Source organism: Monopterus albus, unplaced genomic scaffold, assembly GCF_001952655.1.
Source record: "Monopterus albus unplaced genomic scaffold, M_albus_1.0 scaffold29.1, whole genome shotgun sequence".
Lineage (NCBI taxonomy): Eukaryota > Metazoa > Chordata > Actinopteri > Synbranchiformes > Synbranchidae > Monopterus > Monopterus albus.
In genome coordinates, this window is record NW_018127909.1 from 4,519,903 (window position 1) to 4,540,324 (window position 20,422).

Below are 20,422 nucleotides of genomic sequence, written 5' to 3' on the forward strand. Positions count from 1 at the left end.
GGCCCGCCCCCCCCCCCCCCCCGACCTGCAGGAGCAATGTGCTTTGGCTCCTGGCAGGTTCAACCATCACTTTGTCCACAGCAGCACAGACGAGGCTCAGTCCCAGCTCATTAATGTTGAAGTACTTGGTCAACAAACTTGCTACAAACAAGCTTCTTAAAGAACCTCAGTAATATAATATCCAGCAAATTGGGGACTAGTGTACAAACACTACTGAAAGTTTCTGCTGCACAGAGTTAAACAAATCACCTAAAGTCAGTGGGCTGAATTTTAAAATGACTTTAGCACAGCTCTTATTCCTTTGTTGCAGCGCACTTATCTTGAAAACTTGTGTGGATGGCAAATGAGGTGGTTAATTAGCTTAAGCAAGCTTATGTGCATCCAGCCAGAGGGCAAACGACAGAATGAAAGAGGCTGTTCAGAGCCAGCCGGCTCTCTGTAAACTCTTATGTAAGGCAGAATCTGCATCCTGTTTCTCTCAGCTACATTATTGATGCAGGCTTCTGTTACCATGCTGGGTGTGTTTGTGTGTGTGCGTGCCAATGACCGTGTACACCTGTAAGTCAGTCTCTCACCTCTGCTGTTTCGTAGAAACGGTGGTCTCTCCTCCAGCTAACGTCTTGTCACTTTCTCTCCTGCTCTTTTCTGCATGCTCTCTTGTTCTTTCTTTGCCTCGTTTCTTTTTTCTGTATTAATGTAAGGCCCCTCCTGCTCCTCCTCTTTCTCTCTCAGGCCTTCATTTCTCACTAACAGATGTTCTCTGCACCATGTGGGAGGGCATTCCTCTTCTCTGCTGTGAAAGCAAAAGAAAAAGAATAAGCACAGAAAAATCAAACGAGGACGACGGCAACACAACTCCCTAACTCAGCAATCTCAAAGTAAAGCCTGTGTGCCCTTCTTTCCCCTGTAGACAAAGTATCAAGTTAAAGATCAGAGTGCTTTTGCCTTTTTATAACACACTGCTCCCAGCATTACACAATATCTGAAAGGTCATAGAAGCACATATATGGGCAAGATGATGGGCGTCATATAGAAAAGCATTCATACAAACACACACAACAGCAGCAGCAGGTGTGAGGAGAGCAGGGAGAGCAAGGCATATACTTGACTGCTTAGACCTCATGGGTTCTTTAAAAATTCAAACATGTCAAAAGAGCACCATGGGAGTCCTCCTGCAGGTCAAGAGTGAGGACAGGATTTTCGAAACAGAGGAGGAGAGAGAGATTTTTTGTTCTTCTTCTTCCCCCATAAATAACAGTAGTTCGGCACTCTTTAGAACCAGAAGATGGAAGTGAGTCGGTCAAACACAGTGGCCCACGCAGACATAAAGAGACTAAAGGATGGAGAGTGGGTTAAGCGTGTGCATGTGTGTACGGGGGTTGTTGCATGTGTGCATGGTGACTGGCCACTGGATGCTGCAGTAAGGTGACCCACTTACACAGAACTCCCCCCTCCTGAACACACACAAACACACACTTACACTAGCCTCTGCACATGCACACCTCACCCGCTGAAGTCTGGAGGGTGCTTTGGCCCCATTTCAGACATTAATGTGTTTCAAGAGTTGTGGGAGATGAGGCAGGAGGTGGCGTGTGTGTGTGGCAGGGTTGAAGACAGATGCAGTAACAGAACACAAGAAGAAATTAAAGGATAAAGAAACAAAAAAGGAAACAGTACAGAAAGCAGATGTACAGTAAATAAGATGTATGTGTGAAGTACAGACCAGGTGACCCGGTGGATCAAAATAAATGAACAGGGAATTTGCGCCAGGACCTTGTTAAGGGTGTGTCTCTAATCGAGTACAGCCATTGACTCCATGTACCACCGTGACATTCAGCATAAAGGTCAACTCCTTGCTGGTATGCACAAGATAACAGGCCAGACACATCCACGATCCAGAGACAAACACAGAGATAATACAAGATAACACCACACAAATGAAGAGGCGATGAACCTGAGTTCATTATGCATCCCTTTCATTCATGGATGAATGTCTGATTGGCATCTGCTTTGCATGTAGCTATCAGGTCAGTGGAAATTAACTCATTCACAACTTTAGATGTCTAAACAGTAATAGTAGGCTACCACTTCATGGAAGATATATAATACCGCCATCTAGTGGAGAAAAAATAACAGTAGCTTTATCTACAAAACTCACTAGACAGAATACTTTCGCCTGTCAAGAGTAATCTACAGTAGAAGGGTTTCAGCTCCAAATATATTAACACTTGCATCAGTAAATATCTCTTAATTACCAAAATTGCTATAAATGTGTACATTTTAAATATTTTCATGTAATGAGGACAACTTGTGCATACTTTAAAAAGAAATGAAAACAAAAGAGACACCTCAGATTGTGATTTTCTGCTTTGATGATCTGATTTGTGCACAAGCACTGTCACCTAAACCTATACCTCGCTTTCACTGGGTTTTTCCTTGACAGGCCTTTACAGTAAGTACCTCTACGTACAACATGGCCCACACACCTCACACTGCTATACCCTCCCACTATCCAAAACTCTGAGTAAGTGCAAAAGGAAGACTTGAAATTTAAAGCAAGAATGGCTACATCATTTGAGAACACTGCACTTAAATAAGTTAAGAATAGCTCACATTATGTCTCTTTGCCAAGGTGTTAGAGAAGCAGTTTGAAAAACATGGAGTCTTATCAGGCATGGGAAGTATAAAAGATGCTTTAGGTTGCATCAGATGTAGAAAATTGAACCTTGACCTATATTAAGTACTAAAAGTCAAGATGTTTCAGTGGAGTTCTGCCACAGCCCTAAAACTGAGCCCCAACTTGTAGTGTTACATTTATGACCAGAATTCAACCCAAGACTAAAATTGTATTAAATCCTTCATTCCATACTGACCATTAGCTTGCTATACTAATACAGCACATTGGTAAAAGGATATGCAATGATGCCGATTATTAGTAAAGTCAGAGAGAAAAAAAAACTTCTTAATAAATTACTTAAGATAACCTCACCCAAGCCAAGACTGGAGTTTTATGTAACAAAATGGCAGTTGGCAGACCTTTAACATCAATTTTAACAATCTGATTTAATGTGAAGTAGGCCTATACAAAATTGCTGGAGTTGCCTATCATTCTATAATTTTAAAGGAATAGTTAGAAATTAGGTGAAGTATGCTTATCTTTGTTGCTGAGAATAACACCACTTAACTGTCCAGTAAAGCTAGTGCAGCTGGTTAGCTTAGTTTAGCATCAAGTGGAAACAGCTCTGTCCAAAATACATTAAATCAACCTATTAGCATCTTTAAATCTCACCATCTGAAATGTATCATTTAATCTGTACCGAAACCAGTGTTAAAAAAACAAGTTGTGAATTACACATATGAGTTAGAACGTAAAGTGCTGAGCTTTAGCACTACTAGCAACAGATACCTGTACATTTGAATAGAGCCAGGCGTGAGTGAACCTGATCTAAAATTTAAATGGAATGGATCTAAATGGAATTTTTATTTTGTATTTCATTTTACACAACCAAATGTTCTGCCCGGTTAAGGTAAAGATAGGGAGTGACAAATAATGGTATCAGTTAAGATGGACCAGGTTTACGCCTAAAAGACAACTCCTAGATTTACTGGTTAGTGGGACAGATTCAGCATCGTCACGCATCTGGAAGCTGGGTATGCAGTAGAGTACAGTAGAGAGGAGAATACTTCACTGCTGTATTGAATATGCAAATGTAATCAACCACCATATGATTTGTCAGTGGAGCATGAGGTTCGTCTTCATCAGCTAGGGATAGAAAAGCAAACCACTGGTGAAAACGCTGGTTCAGACAGCAGCTGTGTTTATTATTCAGACATTTTGAATAATTGTTTCTCATATATCAGGCAGCACAATGTGGAGGTGCACAGAATGAAGTGGAAAGAAGAAAAAGATTTAATAAGATATAGCTGGTTGTGATTCATGTGACTGCAAAGTCATGCAAGACCTCAATAATACAGTAAGTCACACAATCAAGTGATAAATGCATTTAAATGTGTTCAACCATGACGATGTAGTGTCAAGCACTAATTATTTCTGAGCCCTAAAGACATTTAAATTTATGTAAAGGTGTCCTCAGTAGATAATGACACTGTTTTAGACCCTAACAGCAAAATACATGTCAAAGTGGAAGGTGTATATACAAGTTAGGAAAGACAACTTATCAAAATTGCAATGTCTGAATATGCAGAAAATCTGTGTTATGGTGGTGATGTGGTCCACACTCTGCTTTACCCTTGAAGGACTGAATGTATGCCACTGACTGTTATAATACTGATGTTGAATGCACTGATATTTTTATGATATTCTCAGCAAATATAACATGGGGGATAATGTAACACATGGGTGAGTTTAACAGCTTCCCACAGTGTTCTTCACTATTTCAAGACAGCTCCCAGTTACACTATTAGGGCTATCTCTATTAAAGCCCTCTGCCATAAAGGGAAAAACACATCCAAACACGTCGTTAAATTTTTCACGTAGGCAGCTTTTGCAATGCAGCTGACAATTTTTGCACTAATGTTGCCGCATTTTACAGAATAAAGAACATAACTCACTATTCTTTTAGCTAACTAATAACTTCTTATGGGATTAAACATAATTTGGGCCATTGCTGTCACCTGTGGGTCTGTAATACTATTGTTGTACTGTATGTACATCATAAGTTCAACTTCATTCATTATTTGGACGTTAGACGTCGCATTTGAGTAAATAATAAGTAAAATAAATGTTCAAATGTTCTAACAAGACAGCCTAACACGACCAAAATTACACCAGCAGTCCAACAACACTTCATATTCATTATCATTAGCACATGAAAAACTGTGCCGATTCTTATCAGCAACTAATCAGCACAAAAACTAATTGATAATCAATAAGAAGCACGGGTGATTCAAATAACCGACCTCGAATCAGATTCCTACTGATCTCCTCACTCTCATTAATGGAAGTGCTGGTTACAATCTGATCCCAGGTCAGTGCTCGCTGCGCGCCTCCAGCCGATGACCACGTGGTTTTGTCCGGCCTGGCAGCGGAACATGTGGAGCAGCAAGATGGCAGCGCGGTGGAGGCGGAAAGATGGGTGTTTAAATGCCGGTAACAGCGACTTTCTGGCCGGCAAAATCCACAATGAGGTACCGGTTTCTTCACTTTAGCCAGTCTGACATGAAAATAACCATATACGAACAGGTTTTTGAGTCTTAATAGGAGGTGTTTAACCTTCGAGCGAGCTCACATCCGCGCCTGGCGACACGTGGCTGAAACAGGCTCGTATAAGAGCTAGAGTCAATACTGAGCTGACCGACCACTCTGCCCTTTGGACCGAGTGGGTATGGTAACACGCTTAATGACACGATAGCTAATGCCATTACCTCTTCATTTATGTTTATTACGACCCCCATTATGAAGGATTTACATGTGAAAGCCGACAGTGAGACCGGCTCATTCAAGTACAGAATGTTCAGATAAGGCTGCATCCGCACCCTTCTATCCACACCTTCACAGTGCCCTCTGTACCTTCCCTGTTTAGTTGTCTATCCCTCTAAAACAACTTAAAATTAAACTTTAAACTGCTTTAGTGTCACCTAAGCGTACAAGGGTTAAATACCCTGTTACAGTATTATAAGCCATAAGAATATTTGTCTGTACTTGCCAGAGATGGTGGGCAGGTTGCGATCCGCCTACGCATCTTGTCCCCTCTGCCTCCTACTCACTTTAACACTTCTGTCCTAGTGAAACTTGGAAAGGTTTACCTAATTGTAGAATTAGACCTCACTTTGCAAAGAGCTTGTTTGAAACTCTTGGCTCTTTGAAAATGTGTCTATTGGGCTTTAGACATTATATGCAGTTCAATATTGGTTCTTCGTTATGAACCGAACTGTATAAAGTTCTATGTTATTATCCAGTTGTTGGCCAGACACAATAAGAAAACATGTTGCACTTTTTTTTTTTAAGTTGTGACTGTTTTGACATTTTAAAGCCCAAAATGTTTGTTTAAAGTGTAGTTTGATAGGAAAACCAGTTGCTGTTTGTAGCTGTACGTTTTCTGTACTGTTTGTTGAATGTCATTCAAATTTACATACATGTATATCAATTTATTTGTTAGGTTTATGGCTTAAGCATGCATTATAAATCTTACTGTTTTTCCACGGCTGTATTTAAGCTGTGTCAGAATAGACTGCTCTTCCTGTTTATGCTGAGAAAGATAAGTTTGAGCTTACTGTGTTCTGGTCACACCTGGGGCATTGTAAAATTGCACAAGGTAGAAATAGTAGAAATAGGCTATATCAGAGTAAAGGCACATTAACATAATTTTTCTCTCTCTCTACAGTTGGTCCTGAGTAGAGGTAATGTTGAAGATGTGGAGAGGGACACAGAAGCCTGTATTGATCACTCCATCCTGGCCATTTTTGAGGATTCCACTGTTGCTTCAGAGGTCAGTATTAAAGCTTATAAAGCTGGATGATTGCACATCATCACAGTAGGAATGAAACAGTTCCTGCAGTTTCACAGTAAACCATGGCAAAGTTTCCAAAGGTTAGTGTTTCAAATTTGTATTATCATCAAAATAGTAACTGATTACCGCACTTTGTCAGACTCCCCTGCTAAAGGGTTAAATAATGTCCAGCATCAGCCAAAGTTAAAGAACAGTGAGCCAGATGCAGGTGCCGTGTGTGTGTGTTTGTGTGTGTGTGTGTGTGTACCAAGAAGAGCATGGCACAGAGCATCTCTAGAGGGCTGTGACAACCCTCCAGAGATTCTCTGTTAACTCTCTTCTGTTAACTCGACAAGCACAATATGCTGGTAGAATTTGTCAGATTAATCAGTAAATGTGGGGTTTGTCCTTCTCGAATTCAGAATAAGAATGTTGTGGATGAAGAGAGTGAGACCCTGCTGTCCGCCTTGCCCGAGATACTGGACAGTGTGGACAATGATGATGAGACTCTGTCTCCCTTTGACACCCTTCCAGACACCAAACTCCTCAGCTGCTCAGAGCACCGGGACAACTCTGTGGTGGGTACCTACACAAGCAAAACAGCCTAATCTGCTGAGTTAGCACTTCATATGTTCATTCAGGCTCAGGTGGATATGAGCTGCCATTGAGCTGAAAGGACTCATCAGCATTATCTTGAGTATGCCAGGCTGAGATTTTAAATGATAAGTCACAACACCCCTTCAAACTCCACACACATATATATATATATATATTGATAACTTTGTCCCTTTATTAATATTTTCCATTCTTCACCATTCCTTTCTCTCTCCTTCTAATTAGATTATGTCATTTGTCGATAAGCCAAGACCTAAATCGGCAAATGTAACCGTCACAATACAGAGTGATGGAGAAAAGGAAGACGAGGAGAGAACTGAGCTAAACCGCCTTTCACAGCTGGTCAAACAACAAAGTGAAACATCATTTCACTCTGAGAATAAGAAAACAGAGAATGAAGTTGAGGTCTTCACCTCAGCTTCTCTTGTCAACCTGGTGAAACTCATGCACTCCTACTGTCTGAAGCTGCATGTGGAGGAGGGGGATAAACTAATGAAAACCCCCATGTTATTCTCCCAGGGAGAGGTGTGGAAGTATGAGAAGCCCAGTGAAGAGAACGATGAAGAGATAGATGTTGTGTCTGATAAGGAGGTGCCTGTTAGAGAGACCAAGCAGGAAGGACAGGGAGCTCCAATGAGAGATGACTGTAAACTCTTAAAGAGTGTGCTGCTGAATAGGAGTGTATCCAGGGTTCCACCATTAAGGCAGAAGAAAAGGGTGAGCTTTGGCCCCATTCAAGTGGCTTCATTAGATGAATCAGTGGAAAAGAGACTGAACGAGATAAATCTTACGAGTGGGCACACATGCGAGACTGTGTCAGTTCCACCAAACAGCTCAAAAGCACTTGAAAATCCATCTTGGCCAGCACTTGAAGCCCAAACAGCATCCTCAGAAATGAACTGTAACAAGTTTGAGGTGCTGCCGCCAAAAGCAGAGACAAAGGCCAAATCACTCAGCCTCCAAGAGTATAGACAGCTGCGCCAGAGGAAGCAGCCCCCGGTGGAGAAACCGGGGAACAGCACCACCAAGTGGCCCTCTGTTTCTGAGCCCCCCAAAGAGCTGCCCCCCATCCTCTGTTTACAGGGTCAAAGACAAAACAGCTGCAGGCCAAAGGCAGCATACAGTCATCCAGGCTGTTCCAGAATCAGTACTGAGCATCTCTGTAAACCTGGTTACAAGACATCATCCCATCATACTTCACCACCACTCAGGCCTCACCCATCAGAGGCAGTACCACCCACTTGTCTACGTCACAGCACATTAAAACACCCGAAGACTGAGCGTAGAACCATCTCACCCACTAGCCCCCTGCCAGACCTCAAGGCTGACTCAAGTGTTACTGTGCCTAGAAGCAACAAGAGTCCAATGAAGAAACCAGCACTCGGTAGTGATCCCCCAAATCCTGTCCTCCTCCCCTTGCCAGTCAGCCAAACAGCAGCACCATCCACTGATTGCTCCAAGTCAGAGACCAGAGTGGGCTTCCTCAACAGAGACACCATTCTTCAGAGCACCAGGCACTTGCAAGAAATCCACGGTGAATTCTCAATTGCACCTCCACCTCAACAGCCATCCTCCTCACAGCCAAAGCCCCAGGCGTTGTTACAGAACCAGGACAGCACCACCGTGCTTCAGGAAGTTAAAAACAGGTTTACTGACATACCTACACACATATCTAGGTCTCAAGCACTGTGTCCCCCCACAGCACAAATGGAATCTACTTCAGAGTGCAAGAAACTACAGCCTCAAAAATGCAGTCAGATGCCAAAGGAAGAGACCAAGCTGGAACCAAAGACTTCTCAGACACTATCTCCAAATCCAGTGAGGCATATACAGTGCCCTTCTGCCACACCATTTTCTGCTCCACCACCTTCTCCCATAGACACTGTCATACCAGAGAGGGGAACATTGCCAGATGTTCCTTCGAAGATTTCTCCCCCTGTGGAACCACCAGCTACTCTTCAGCTTGGCAGTAGAGTCCAGAATGCAGCAGGAGAGTCAGGTACTGTAAATCGATCACAGTGAAGAAACTACAACTAGCCCACATATTTTAACAGATGTATCCAGTTAAGTGGTATGTCACTGTTTTCCTTTTACCTCAGGAATTGAAGCCCCTGATCTGACCAGCCTACTGGAACAGTTTGAGGAAACGCAAGGTGAGTGATGACACCGGCGTGTTGTTGATTTGGATGCTGACTTGTGGTTCTTGTATAACCTATTTTTGTTCTTCCTCCTCCAGCTAAAGAAGAGCGAGTATGTGAGAACGAGCTGGAGCCCAGACTTATTAGTGCTGCTCCACCTTCAGACTTGCTGACACAAAAAGACTTGGGCCTGCACAGAACTCAGGAAGCAGGAACGGAAAAGACCCCCAGATTAACACTGACCCCATCTGTGGAAGCACTTGAACCTCTGAGTGTTTCGGAAACACCTGAGACTCCAAAACCCCTCAGGAATCTGACAGATGTCAAGGTGCTGGAACTTATGGACGTCCCTGAGCCCCTCGGCACTGAAGTCATCCTCAGCACTCATCAGCGACGCAAAAATCCTCTGTCCAAGGCCGTTCAAATCATTGAACCTCGACCTTTGCCATCCAAAAGGACTCTCGCCAGCCCCTCAGATCTCCTTGCTGCACATATCCCTTCTCACGTGCATTCATCTGTATCCTCGGATCATGATTACTGTGGGCCTGTGGATCATTCCCTTACAAGTGCTACTCAGCGTAGCAGAACTAAGGCCTCTTTATCCAACGATATTTATAAAAACACTAGTGAATTGCAGGTGACCACACAGGATGCAAGTGCTGCTGCTGAATGCAAAAAAACACTGGCCTCAACTGGGCAAGCAGAGTCTCTGTTGCAGCATCACTCTGAGAAAACTAGGGCCAGATCAGAGACAGAACCATCCCCAGACAACTGTCTGCAGCCTTCAGACAGCACTGCCACAGGAGACGGTGGTGCAAGTGAAGACAAAACGGGCCCATGCACCCTCCCTACGCCTCCACCCAGCCCTCCTAGCAGAGGGAGAGAGAAGAGGAGATATCGGAGAAGGTCTCCTCGGTCAGATTCCAGCTGCAGCTCTCAGTCCTCCTCGTCATCGTGTTCCTCCCTCAGTTCTACATCTCGCTCTCCAAAAAGACAAAAGTAATTGTTTTTGGTGATCATGTTCAAAATTTATTTCATAGTTTGCTTCTCGTGCAGCATTCTTTATTCTAATGATCTGTCTTTCAGGATTTATCACAAGCGTTCAGAGAGCAGTTCATGTTCCCCATGCTCCTCACGCTCAATGTCCTGCTCCCCACCTCGGCACTACAGGTTGTCTTACTCAAGGTGTAGCAGATCAAGGTCCAGATCTTGGTCCTCCTCTAGGTCCCGATCACCATCTCCGCGGATTTGCCGAAGGCGGTGGAGAGATGTTTACAGGTCAGTTCATTTAGGGTGTTTTCCTTGTAGACATTAAGAAGGAGGGCTGGTGCTCAGTGCTTATCTTAAGTCCAGGCAGTCTTGGTGTATTGATGGGGATTTAAATTTTAATGGCCACATCAATGCTGTAACAAAATCATCATTCTGGCATCTTAAAAAGAGCCATAACGAGGATTTAGAAAAGCTCATTCCTGCTTTTGTTTCTAGTAGGGTAGACTGCTGTACTCCTGTTTGGCCTCCCCAGTAAGACAATTGGACAGTTCTGACTAATTCAGAATGCTGCTGCTAGAATACTGACAAACACCAAGAAGAGAGAACACATTACTCTAGTCCTGAGGTCTTTGCACTGGCTTCGAGCTGAATACAGAATTCAGCTGAAGGCCCAACTTTGCTGAGTACAAGAGTGGCAGGTGTCTCAGAGCAAGGGTGCAAAATATATTGAGAACAGTGACAATCCGCATTCTGCCACAGCTATCCTAAAAATAATGGGTCTCAACAGCTGCATGTTGCATAAATATTCTCATTGGCACTTCATTGCAGCACTTCTGCCTTAACATCTGTGTTTATGAAGCTAAAAATGTTTCAGTTTTTGCTGAAATTGGCAAATATATAAATTCAATATTGAGGTCATGGTTAAAAGTGGGGTTTTACTGAAGTACATTATATTTAGAGGTGTTCCTAATATTCTGGCTGAGGAGGACAAAAATATAGAGACACCTCTGAATATAATGTAGTTTGTAATATGAATGTATATTGTTACTTTGTGCTGTCAGGTGACTGCTGCTTTTAATTTGCATTTTGTTTTATCTACCTGTGTGCGTCGTATTAAGCACTTTGTATAGGAAAATGTATTTTATAAATAAACTTGCCTTGCCTAGATAATTCAATAGATGTTTATTTTAAATGTCAGCTTTCCACACGTATCTCTGGCTTTGTCAAGTCTTAAATTGTAATCTTTTCCATCCCAACATCCCCACAGCAGCAGAAAGTCCAGGAGGGAACATGAGATCAGGACTCAGAAACTTAAAGCCATAGTGAGTACAAGATCATTTCACATCAGCTGGTGTGTTTGTGTACGTGTGTGGGTGGGGAGATTTTTAAGATGAGTAATGAGTGGTGCATAATCATGAATGTTGTCTCAAACAGAATGAACGCAGGGTGGTGTACGTTGGTCGCATCCGCAGGTCAATGACACACAGTGAACTGAGAGAGCGTTTCTCCCAGTTCGGAGAGGTTGAGTGTGTGTCGCTTCACTTCAGAGATAGAGGGTATGTATGAAGAACTGGGTTTTCAAATGGCTTTGCATTTACTGTCCATTGATGTTTTATATTGCACTGAGTTTATCAATATTAAAATCCTGCATGTTTGGTTCCGATAGCGACCACTACGGCTTTGTCACATTCTACAATATGGAGGATGCTTTTGCAGCCATCGATAACGGCGGCAAATTACGAAAGCCTGACGAGCTACCATTTGACATCTGCTTCGGTGGAAGGAGACAGTTCTGCAACTCGAACTACTCTGATCTAGGTGAGACTGCGTTCACACTGTAGTGTCAGCATGAACTGGACATTTTGTGCCTCACAGACCTGGTGTTTGTTGCAGGGCTGTGACACTGATTACACAGGTGTCCAGTCATTTTGTTGTTTTTAAGTAACTGACAGTAAGCCAGTACATGTAACTGTTCCTCAGATGCAAACAGAGATCCAAACCTGTCTCCTGCCAAGAGCAGGTTTGAGGACCTTGACTTCGATGTGCTGCTGAAACAGGCCCAGAGAGGAGTGAAGAGGTAGCACCGAGCTGGAGGTGGCACAAATGAGAAGAAAGTTGTTTGTTTTTGTTTTGGTTTTTAATGAACCTCAGAGCATAATGCATGTAGCAAACTTTGGTGTTAATTTTATTTTATGTTTGAATCACATATATATTTTGTGATGTTTGCAGGTAATATGAACATATGTAGCTCTTAATTTGAAAATATGAGGTGAGACCCACTAAATATTTTTGTTGCATTACATAACAGATTTTTGTATAATTGTATAAAAATAAAGGATGTTTATTGTGTTTCTTGACTAACACAGCGTAATTTATATGATTTGTTTTCGGAGTTAAATCCAAAGTACATCTTATGTTCACTGCAGACATTTTGACTTGTCATTACAGGACAAGTACAGGGGTAAGTAATTACTTTAATGTTTTGATTTGATTGATTGATTGATTTTATTCTTTCAAACATGCAGAACAGAACAAATGACAACAACACACATAATTACACATATCCAACCAATGCTAATTCAAAATCAGTTTGCTTACACATATTACATGTTTGAATGGAGTAGGAAGAAGTCAGACTTATCCAGTCCTACCCCATGACATCATATTATACAAAATTCCTTGCATCATTGGCTGCAAGCAGTATCTCTACTTAGATAAAACAGAGTGTTTCCTTAATGCCTTCTCGAATAAATCTTATTCTTGCATATATCTTGTATAACACATACATTTATATTTATATTTAAACTCCTCAATTCTAGTACTATTCTTCATGTCCCCAGTTCAGGTATTCCATAGTTTGACCCCACTTATAGAAATACAAAATCTTTTTTTGGTTGTACGTATAGCATGAACCCTTAAATTTAAGTGACCCCTTAAGTTATATCCCCCTTCCCTTTCACCAAATAACTTTAGGATTCCACCAGGTAATAAGTCGTTCCTGGCTTTATACATAAACACAGCAGTCTTATATTCCACCAAATCAAAGAAAAAAATATCTGATATGAGATTTCCAGGAGAATTTGTCATCAACTATGACACCTAGAAATTTGATTTCATATACTCGTTCAATGTTGGCACCCCCAATTCTCAATTGAAGTTCATTATGTGGTCTACGGTTCCCAAATACCATATATTTAGTTTTCTCTAAATTCAAAGATAGTAAATTATTATCACACCATTTCTTTATCTTGCCAAATTCCTCTGAAACCCTTACAGAGAGTTGCTGTAAGTTTTCATCTGATGCCCAAATGGTAGTATCATCAGCAAACAAAACCATTTTAACAGTATCAGCAACCTTACATATATCATTGATGTATAATATAAATAGTTTAGGTCCCAACACAGAACCCTGAGGCACTCCACATACAATATCAAGCTCACTCGATTGGTATTCACCCAACTTCACAAATTGACGCCTCTGTGTCAAATAACTTCTGATCCATTTCCCAACCATTCCTCTGATCCCATATTTCTCTAACTTATCCATTAATAGTTCATGATTAATTGTATCAAATGCTTTTTTTAGGTCAATAAATATCCCCATCGTATATTTTTTCTCATCCATAGCACTTGTAATGTCCTCCATCAGGTCAGTAATGGCCAAGGATGTCGATCTTTTCGACCTAAAACCATATTGACAATCAGATAAGATTTTATGTTTGTCAATAAATGTGTCTAATCTGTTATTAAAGAGTTTTTCCAGAATTTTTGAAAATTGTGACAACAAATTGTGTTGGGCTCATTAAATGAACAGACCCCAGTGAACCAGCATGCATAAATACTGCATGCTGTGGAACTAATAGTTACAGCTCTGTTTGACAAAAGAACAGGTTTTTTTTTAACTTAAAATCTCAACATCTAGCTAGTTTGTTCTGCGGGTGCCTAATCCAACAGTCAGTCTGATTAGTTTTAATGTCTGTCTCATTTCACACAGCACTTCAGTCTTGGACCTGTTTTTTCTGCTGTCTCCTCCTCCTCCCTGTCTCCATTCCCATCCTTTGTGTAGTCAGCAACTTCATGAATGCTCAAGCACATCATGTGCTCTTGGAGCGTTCAAAGAATGCCTTGTCAAAAATAAAATCTGTCATATAAAATGTGGATTTTAGTTGGACATGGCCAATATTTTAGCATAATTGTATCTTTGTATGTATATTGTGGCTATTTTTACTTGTATGGCTGCGTAGTCGGCTTACGCTTCTTTGCGGAAGTTGTGCGCCTCTTTGCAGTTACTGATTTACTTTCCAACAAGTGTTAGCACGGTAATTTCATTCAGAGGGTGTTGTCAGGTGACCCAGTGTTTGTATTGGCTGTTGCTCTGGTGTTTGCAGGTGAACTGTCCCTTTAAGACGCACACCTGGTAGTCAGACACGTTCAGTCAACGTGCGAACTTTAGTGTCTTAGTCACCGCAGAGTTGGACCTAGTTTACTTATCGTGGTATTTACAACTTTAGACTTGAGATCTTTTCAGTTAGCATCATGTTAACGCCCCTGGTGTTTAGACTCGACTGGTCTGCGCAGGCGTGAAAACCGGTGCAGTAAAAGTGAACAAATTAAAATCCCAGAGTCGGAGCTGGGGCTGCGTGCTGAGCAATAGGGAACTGAAAGAAAAGGCAGTCGGGACACGTCGGCGTTAAACCTAGTAGTTAACCATGTCGAAACCGGGCAGTGCCAAAGGGCAGCACCAGTCCGGGACGAGGCGGTTTATCAGCGGAGTGGTGGAAGGTGAGCACACCGAGACCAGGAACCCGCTTTATATCGGTCCTCCGGAGGCTAGACCCCTGTGCTGGTCCTGCAGAATTAGCCTGCATCTCTTGAATCAACATGTAAACACCATAACTGGGCTCCTGGCTAACATGACTAACTGATGTTTAACTGACTGATTTATTTAGGAGAGATCCACGTATTCGTGTCATGTAAATGATCACCTGTGGTAAGATGACATTATTTAGTGTATGACTCGACCTTTGCTTGATGCAGGTTTTTATGGGCGACCATGGACTATGGAGCAAAGAACTGAGCTGTTTAAAAGGTATGTGACCACCCCCAGGGAATAAATGCAGCATAACTTGGAATGGTGACTATTCTGAAATAGTTTTGTTCTGTTGACTCTGGTCAGATCAGTTTCTTTTCCACGTTTCCAAGACTATTTAAAACACAGTGATCTACTGGTGTGATTGTTTATGTCTGCTGTTGGGTTTGTAGGGAACAGAAGTGGGGTTTGAACACATACCTATATGCGCCCAAAGATGACTACAAGCACAGGATGTACTGGAGAGACCTGTACTCAGCTGAGGAGGCAGGTGAGGTTCACTCCTCCACATGCAGGCAAGGCACCTGTGTTCACACAGGTGTGCAAGCATTCATTTTAGAAAATAAAAACAAAATGAACAGTTTCCCTTGTCTGCCTGGAGTCGACTGTCCACTAAACCAAATAAACAGGGTTTTAAATTAAAAGCACACCCAGCTCAGGCTGTTTCTTGCAAAACACTAATAAAACACAGGGGAGTGTGCTCATTTTGTATCAGTGTCTCACCAAAGTCCTATTCTGAGTCATCATTATCTCCTTAGAGACATTGTTTAACTGTGTAGTCTGGTTGCCTGGATCTTATCAGCCATGAAGAGCAGTGATAATGATTTGACAGGTTTGACAAATGAGTCCTAGTGGTTTAGTGGTCGAATTCTGACCTGCTATGGTCCCCACACTTCACATGCTGATGTGTCCTTGGGCAAGACAATGAAACCCAAGTTACTCCCGATGGCCAGGTCAGTGCTTTGCAGGGACAGTGGCACCATCGGTGTGTGAGGGTGAGAGAGAACTGTTGATGCAGATGGCTCCCTTGGTTCTGTACTGGATACAGATTCTTTGTGTGGGTAACATATATGACCAATAAAAGTGATTAAATCAAATTTAAAAGAATTAAAAGTGTCAGAACAGGCACTATCAGTGGACTTTGGGTCTTCACGGGCCGGTTGTACCGTTGAATAAAACAGCTGATTTTTCTGTTCATCAACCCTGTTTCTTCTCTCATCTCTTGCTCTTTTCTCAGAACAACTCATGGCACTGATATCAGCAGCCAAACAGCATGACGTCACATTCATCTATGCAATCTCTCCTGGTCTGGATATTACTTTTTCCAACCCCAAAGAGGTTGCTGCCCTGAAGAGGAAACTGGATCAGGTAGGACTGGTTGTGCAGAAATGAAGGGTGGAGATAGCTTAATCTAGCTCTCTTGAGTTATTTTTATTTTATATAAAACATGCAACAATAAAATGGAAACAGTTTCTAAAGTAGGTCAACAGGTAACTGACAGAGAAAAGCACATCAGACCCAATCTGCCCCTCCCCCTTTCTTGTACAGGTGAGGGAGTTTGGCTGCACATCCTTCTCTTTACTCTTTGATGACATTGAGACAGAGATGTGTCCAGCTGATAAGAAGACCTTCAGCTCCTTTGCACACGCTCAGGTGGCCATCACTAATGAGGTGTACCGGCACCTGGGAGAACCTGAGACCTTCCTCTTCTGTCCTACAGGTCCGACAGTGAGATTGCATGAAAATGGCCCCGACAACAAACAAGAATGAATAGGATTTAGTCTTTTTAAGCAAAGCCAGAGCATCAAGTGTCTAAGGATTTGTTTTAATTTTTTTTCAGTTTTCCATCATTCACTGTTGTGTTATTCTGTCTCCAGATTACTGTGCTGCATTCTGCTCTCCCAGTGTGTCCCGGTCCTCTTACCTGAACACAGTGGGAGAGAAGCTGCTGCCTGGCATTGACATACTGTGGACTGGTAAGAGATTACACTGAACTAGAGTGTCAGCCTGGTTCCATGCTACTGAACTCATCAGAAGTAAACTAGAGATACACTTCTTTAACACAATTTTAAAGCCCTCTGATTTTATTTATTTATTTTACATTTGCATTAGGTCCAAAAGTTGTATCCCACAAAATTTCTGTTGAGTCCATAGACGAGGTGTCGTCTGTCCTGAAGAGGGCACCGGTCATCTGGGACAATATCCACGCAAATGACTATGACCCCCAAAGACTTTTTCTCGGACCCTATAAGGTACATTTTTACCAGACCACATCATGATGCTTTAATCTGTGAATGCTCCTGTCTTGCCTTGGGTTCTGATTTTAGACGTGATTAACATTATGTTGTCCTGTTAGGATCGTCCCACTGAGCTGATTCCCAAGCTCAGAGGAGTGCTCACAAATCCTAACTGTGAATTTTACCCAAACTTTGTGGCCATCCACACTTTGTCCACGTGGTGCAAGGCTACTGCTGATGGAGGGCCGAGGGATGTGGAAATGGGTGAGTCTCTACTTTTACAAAAAAGAGTGTCTGTTGTAACACCTATGGGGCTACAGAAGTTGAACACTGTCTCACTCTCTGACCTCCACCATCAGGTGATGAGGAGCAGGATCCCTGCTACAGTCCCCAGAAAGCCCTGATCCTGGCTCTCACTGACTGGCTGCAAGAGTTTCTCAGCACAGATCAAACAGGAGGTAAACTCCTGAAGAAAAACATGTCATTAAACAGCAAAGAGTTTAAAGATCTCAAAAAGCAAACGTGCTGTGTCCTACCAGGCTCTCGCCGGCCTCCAGCTCGTCTCAAGAAAGGGTCACCAGATGAGGAGCCCATGCAGACAGACATGGGAGAGGGCTCCTATGTTCCTGGACCAGAAGAGAATCCACTGTACACAGCTGAACCTCTGACCCTGGACGACCTGAAGTTGCTGTCTAACCTCTTCTACCTGCCGTACGAATATGGGCCCACAGCCAGGACCATGCTACAGGAGCTAGACTGGCTCAAGAACCACAGTTGTGCCGCCACTGCAGAGACAGACAAGGTAATACTGTGAGTTTTATAGTTTTTCAAATGCAGATCATCACCTTTCATACAGCTGTTACTTGATGGTGTTTTTCAGTCTGCAGAGTGGCGTTCCAGAGCACAGCACTTTGACGACATGTGCGACGCAGTGGTGCAGATGTTCAATCGCCTGTCAAATGCACCAAACCGCAGCATTCTGTACGATCTCTACAACTACATCTGTGATATCAAGAGTGGGATCGGTCTGGCTCGGGCCTACGTGAAAACACTCGGTGAGAGAATGGTGATTTTGATCCCAAGGGGTGCAACGAAACCAGTCACTTCATGTCCTGGTGCAGAAGAAGCCTGTGAACCAAGGCAAAGATGTGAATAAGATGCAAAATAAGGATATGTTATTTTTGTTTTCCGTAGGAGGGCAGGATCGCCCCTCTGCTCAACTAATGAACGATGACCCTGAGCCTTGGGGCTTCAGAGGAGGCCTGTCTGGAGAATTTCAGGTAAACTAATAATCAGAGGTGTTTAAAAACGGCGACAAATTTGAAGCCATTTTTTTTCCACAAAGTGCGCTGTGATAATTGTCCTTAAGAGGACAAGTCAGCTAGTAAATATTCTCTTTTAGTTGCTGTTATCTCCTCAGTTCAGTGTAGGTCTACATGAACCTGACTGTATATTTGAATTTGCAGAGAATGCTGCCTTGCCACGGAAACAGGGACCTGTTTAGGCATCCTCCCATGACTGCAGTGTACTGCATACGGCCGTACTGCCCTGAGGACAAGGCAAGGAAGGCAGCTCCACTAACACTGATGCATTTTGGTTAAAAATTCTCTAGTGATGTTACACAGTATTGTTTGCTGTCCTAGCTGGAGGTGCAGAGGATCTTCAGGGAGATGCAGAGAGGAGAAGGCAACACTCCGCTCATGACACAGCCTCCTCTTATTTGTGACAGGTAGGAGTCAGTTACTCTGTCCTGAGTATTTTATATCAGCGTCATGTTAACAGTCCCTTTGCCCCACTGCAGCCTGTCAACAGGGGAAATCTCCCCCTCCCCTCAGTGCGCTCTTGTCCTGGAGGATGATACTGGCATGTGTGGGTACGCCCTGGGGCTCGTGGACGCCAAACCAGCAGCTGCCAAGATTGAGGTGATTTAACACAAGATCTGATTGTTTTTCAGAATACAAGATGATGTTACTTCACTATATGTTTTACCTGCAACGTCTAGAGGGTGATAAGTGATTCAGTGTTTGAAGAGTTCCCCTCCCTGGTTACCATTCAAGTTTTGCCCCGGGTCACTGATCCCTCACCAGCCAAGCGGATGATTGGTTGGCTGTCATCATCCATCAGGAGCAGTGGTAAGTCAAGGCCTTGCTCAGCACCTTCGATCATTCTTTGCTGCAACTAATTCACAAACTCAGGTTTATTAGGCTGCGGATTCTCCACAAGGGGAAATGCTTGTTATTAGTGTGGAGATGTGTTGATGTTGATACAGGCCAAAAAAAGTCACTCTGAGCACTTTGTCCTCTGCTCTTCCCAGCATTCAGCAAAAACTGCACTTCATTTAACAAAGCTTTGACATTGTGCAGGTTCCAAATGTACAAAACAGTTAATGAAAAAACAAAACTGCAGTGTTGGCACTCCTGACCTGCAAATGAATGTGTGTAATGATGGACAAAGCTTATACAGTACTTTCCTTTCCTGCAGCTGTATCTGCAGGGATAGCTTTACATCTTTCTGCTTATCGTTTTTGGCCGTTACATGTGATACAGGTTAAACTGGTACCACAGGTTAGCGAGTACATTCCTGAATCTGCAGGTGCTGACGAACTTTGATATTTCCGATGTCCTGTTCTCTTACTGTCCAGGTTCCAGAGGAGTGTTCTGCGAGCTGAGGCAGAGTGATCGGAGGATGCTTGACTTTCACTCTAAACTGGGCTCCTTCAAAACCATAAATGTGGCCGGACTTCCCAAAGATGTCCTTGCCCTGGGAACAAGCCTGTGAACGAGATCACTCACAGATTTCTCTCAGGGTTGAAGTGTTCAGAGATGTGAACAAACACTCATTGCACCATTGTAATGGTCCAGCTCAGATTGAAGCGATCTGTGTAATTTAGCAGCCATCGCCCTTTGCCAGTTGTAATGGTCATAAAGCTAGAACATTCATGGAAATGCTTAAATAAAATGTGTAAAACTACTGTACCATAATGAAAAGTGATGCAACTATTGATTTTGTAAACATGAAAACTGTAAAATGCACAGTGATTATTTTTAGATTAAAGCCAGCACAATAAAAATGCTAATGCCATGCAGTATGGATGCAACCATATGATTTTGATTTGTTGCATGT

General features: G+C 42.6%; 2 protein-coding genes across 3 annotated transcripts; both read left to right on the forward strand.

Annotated features, from left to right (window-relative positions):
- Positions 1–4,933: 4,933 nt before the first annotated feature.
- LOC109957823 (peroxisome proliferator-activated receptor gamma coactivator-related protein 1) lies at positions 4,934–12,497 on the forward strand. The gene is made up of 11 exons (XM_020596001.1): positions 4,934–5,148; positions 6,345–6,449; positions 6,872–7,027; positions 7,290–9,063; positions 9,164–9,217; positions 9,301–10,201; positions 10,289–10,480; positions 11,460–11,514; positions 11,627–11,748; positions 11,859–12,010; positions 12,173–12,497. The coding sequence occupies exons 1-11, from the start codon at positions 5,017–5,019 to the stop codon at positions 12,271–12,273; spliced, it is 3,744 nt and encodes a 1,247-aa protein (XP_020451657.1). The 5' UTR covers positions 4,934–5,016; the 3' UTR covers positions 12,274–12,497.
- A 1,962-nt stretch (positions 12,498–14,459) lies between these two features.
- On the forward strand, positions 14,460–20,395 carry ogal (O-GlcNAcase like). 2 transcript variants are annotated; one of them, XM_020596026.1, is made up of 17 exons: positions 14,460–14,580; positions 15,230–15,281; positions 15,455–15,552; positions 16,300–16,430; positions 16,611–16,782; positions 16,940–17,038; positions 17,175–17,314; positions 17,419–17,563; positions 17,659–17,757; positions 17,839–18,101; positions 18,180–18,354; positions 18,494–18,579; positions 18,766–18,858; positions 18,943–19,028; positions 19,101–19,221; positions 19,302–19,431; positions 19,941–20,395. In XM_020596026.1, the coding sequence occupies exons 2-17, from the start codon at positions 15,253–15,255 to the stop codon at positions 20,075–20,077; spliced, it is 2,004 nt and encodes a 667-aa protein (XP_020451682.1). In that variant the 5' UTR covers positions 14,460–14,580; positions 15,230–15,252; the 3' UTR covers positions 20,078–20,395. The 2 variants fall into 2 exon arrangements, with proteins under 2 accessions (XP_020451682.1, XP_020451681.1); XM_020596025.1 differs by lacking the exon at positions 14,460–14,580 and adding an exon at positions 14,595–14,974.
- Positions 20,396–20,422: the final 27 nt, after the last annotated feature.

Excerpts from the sequence above, each read along its gene's own strand:
- LOC109957823 (XM_020596001.1), top strand. The coding sequence starts at position 5,017 with ATGACCACGTGGTTTTGTCCGGCCTGGCAGCGGAACATGTGGAGCAGC. Across the intron at positions 5,149-6,344 it reads CCGGCAAAATCCACAATGAG|TTGGTCCTGAGTAGAGGTAA; the intron begins GTACCGGTTTCT and ends CTCTCTCTACAG. Across the intron at positions 7,028-7,289 it reads AGCACCGGGACAACTCTGTG|ATTATGTCATTTGTCGATAA; the intron begins GTGGGTACCTAC and ends CCTTCTAATTAG.
- ogal (XM_020596025.1), top strand. The coding sequence starts at position 14,902 with ATGTCGAAACCGGGCAGTGCCAAAGGGCAGCACCAGTCCGGGACGAGG. Across the intron at positions 16,431-16,610 it reads TGAAGAGGAAACTGGATCAG|GTGAGGGAGTTTGGCTGCAC; the intron begins GTAGGACTGGTT and ends TTTCTTGTACAG. Across the intron at positions 18,102-18,179 it reads CCACTGCAGAGACAGACAAG|TCTGCAGAGTGGCGTTCCAG; the intron begins GTAATACTGTGA and ends GGTGTTTTTCAG.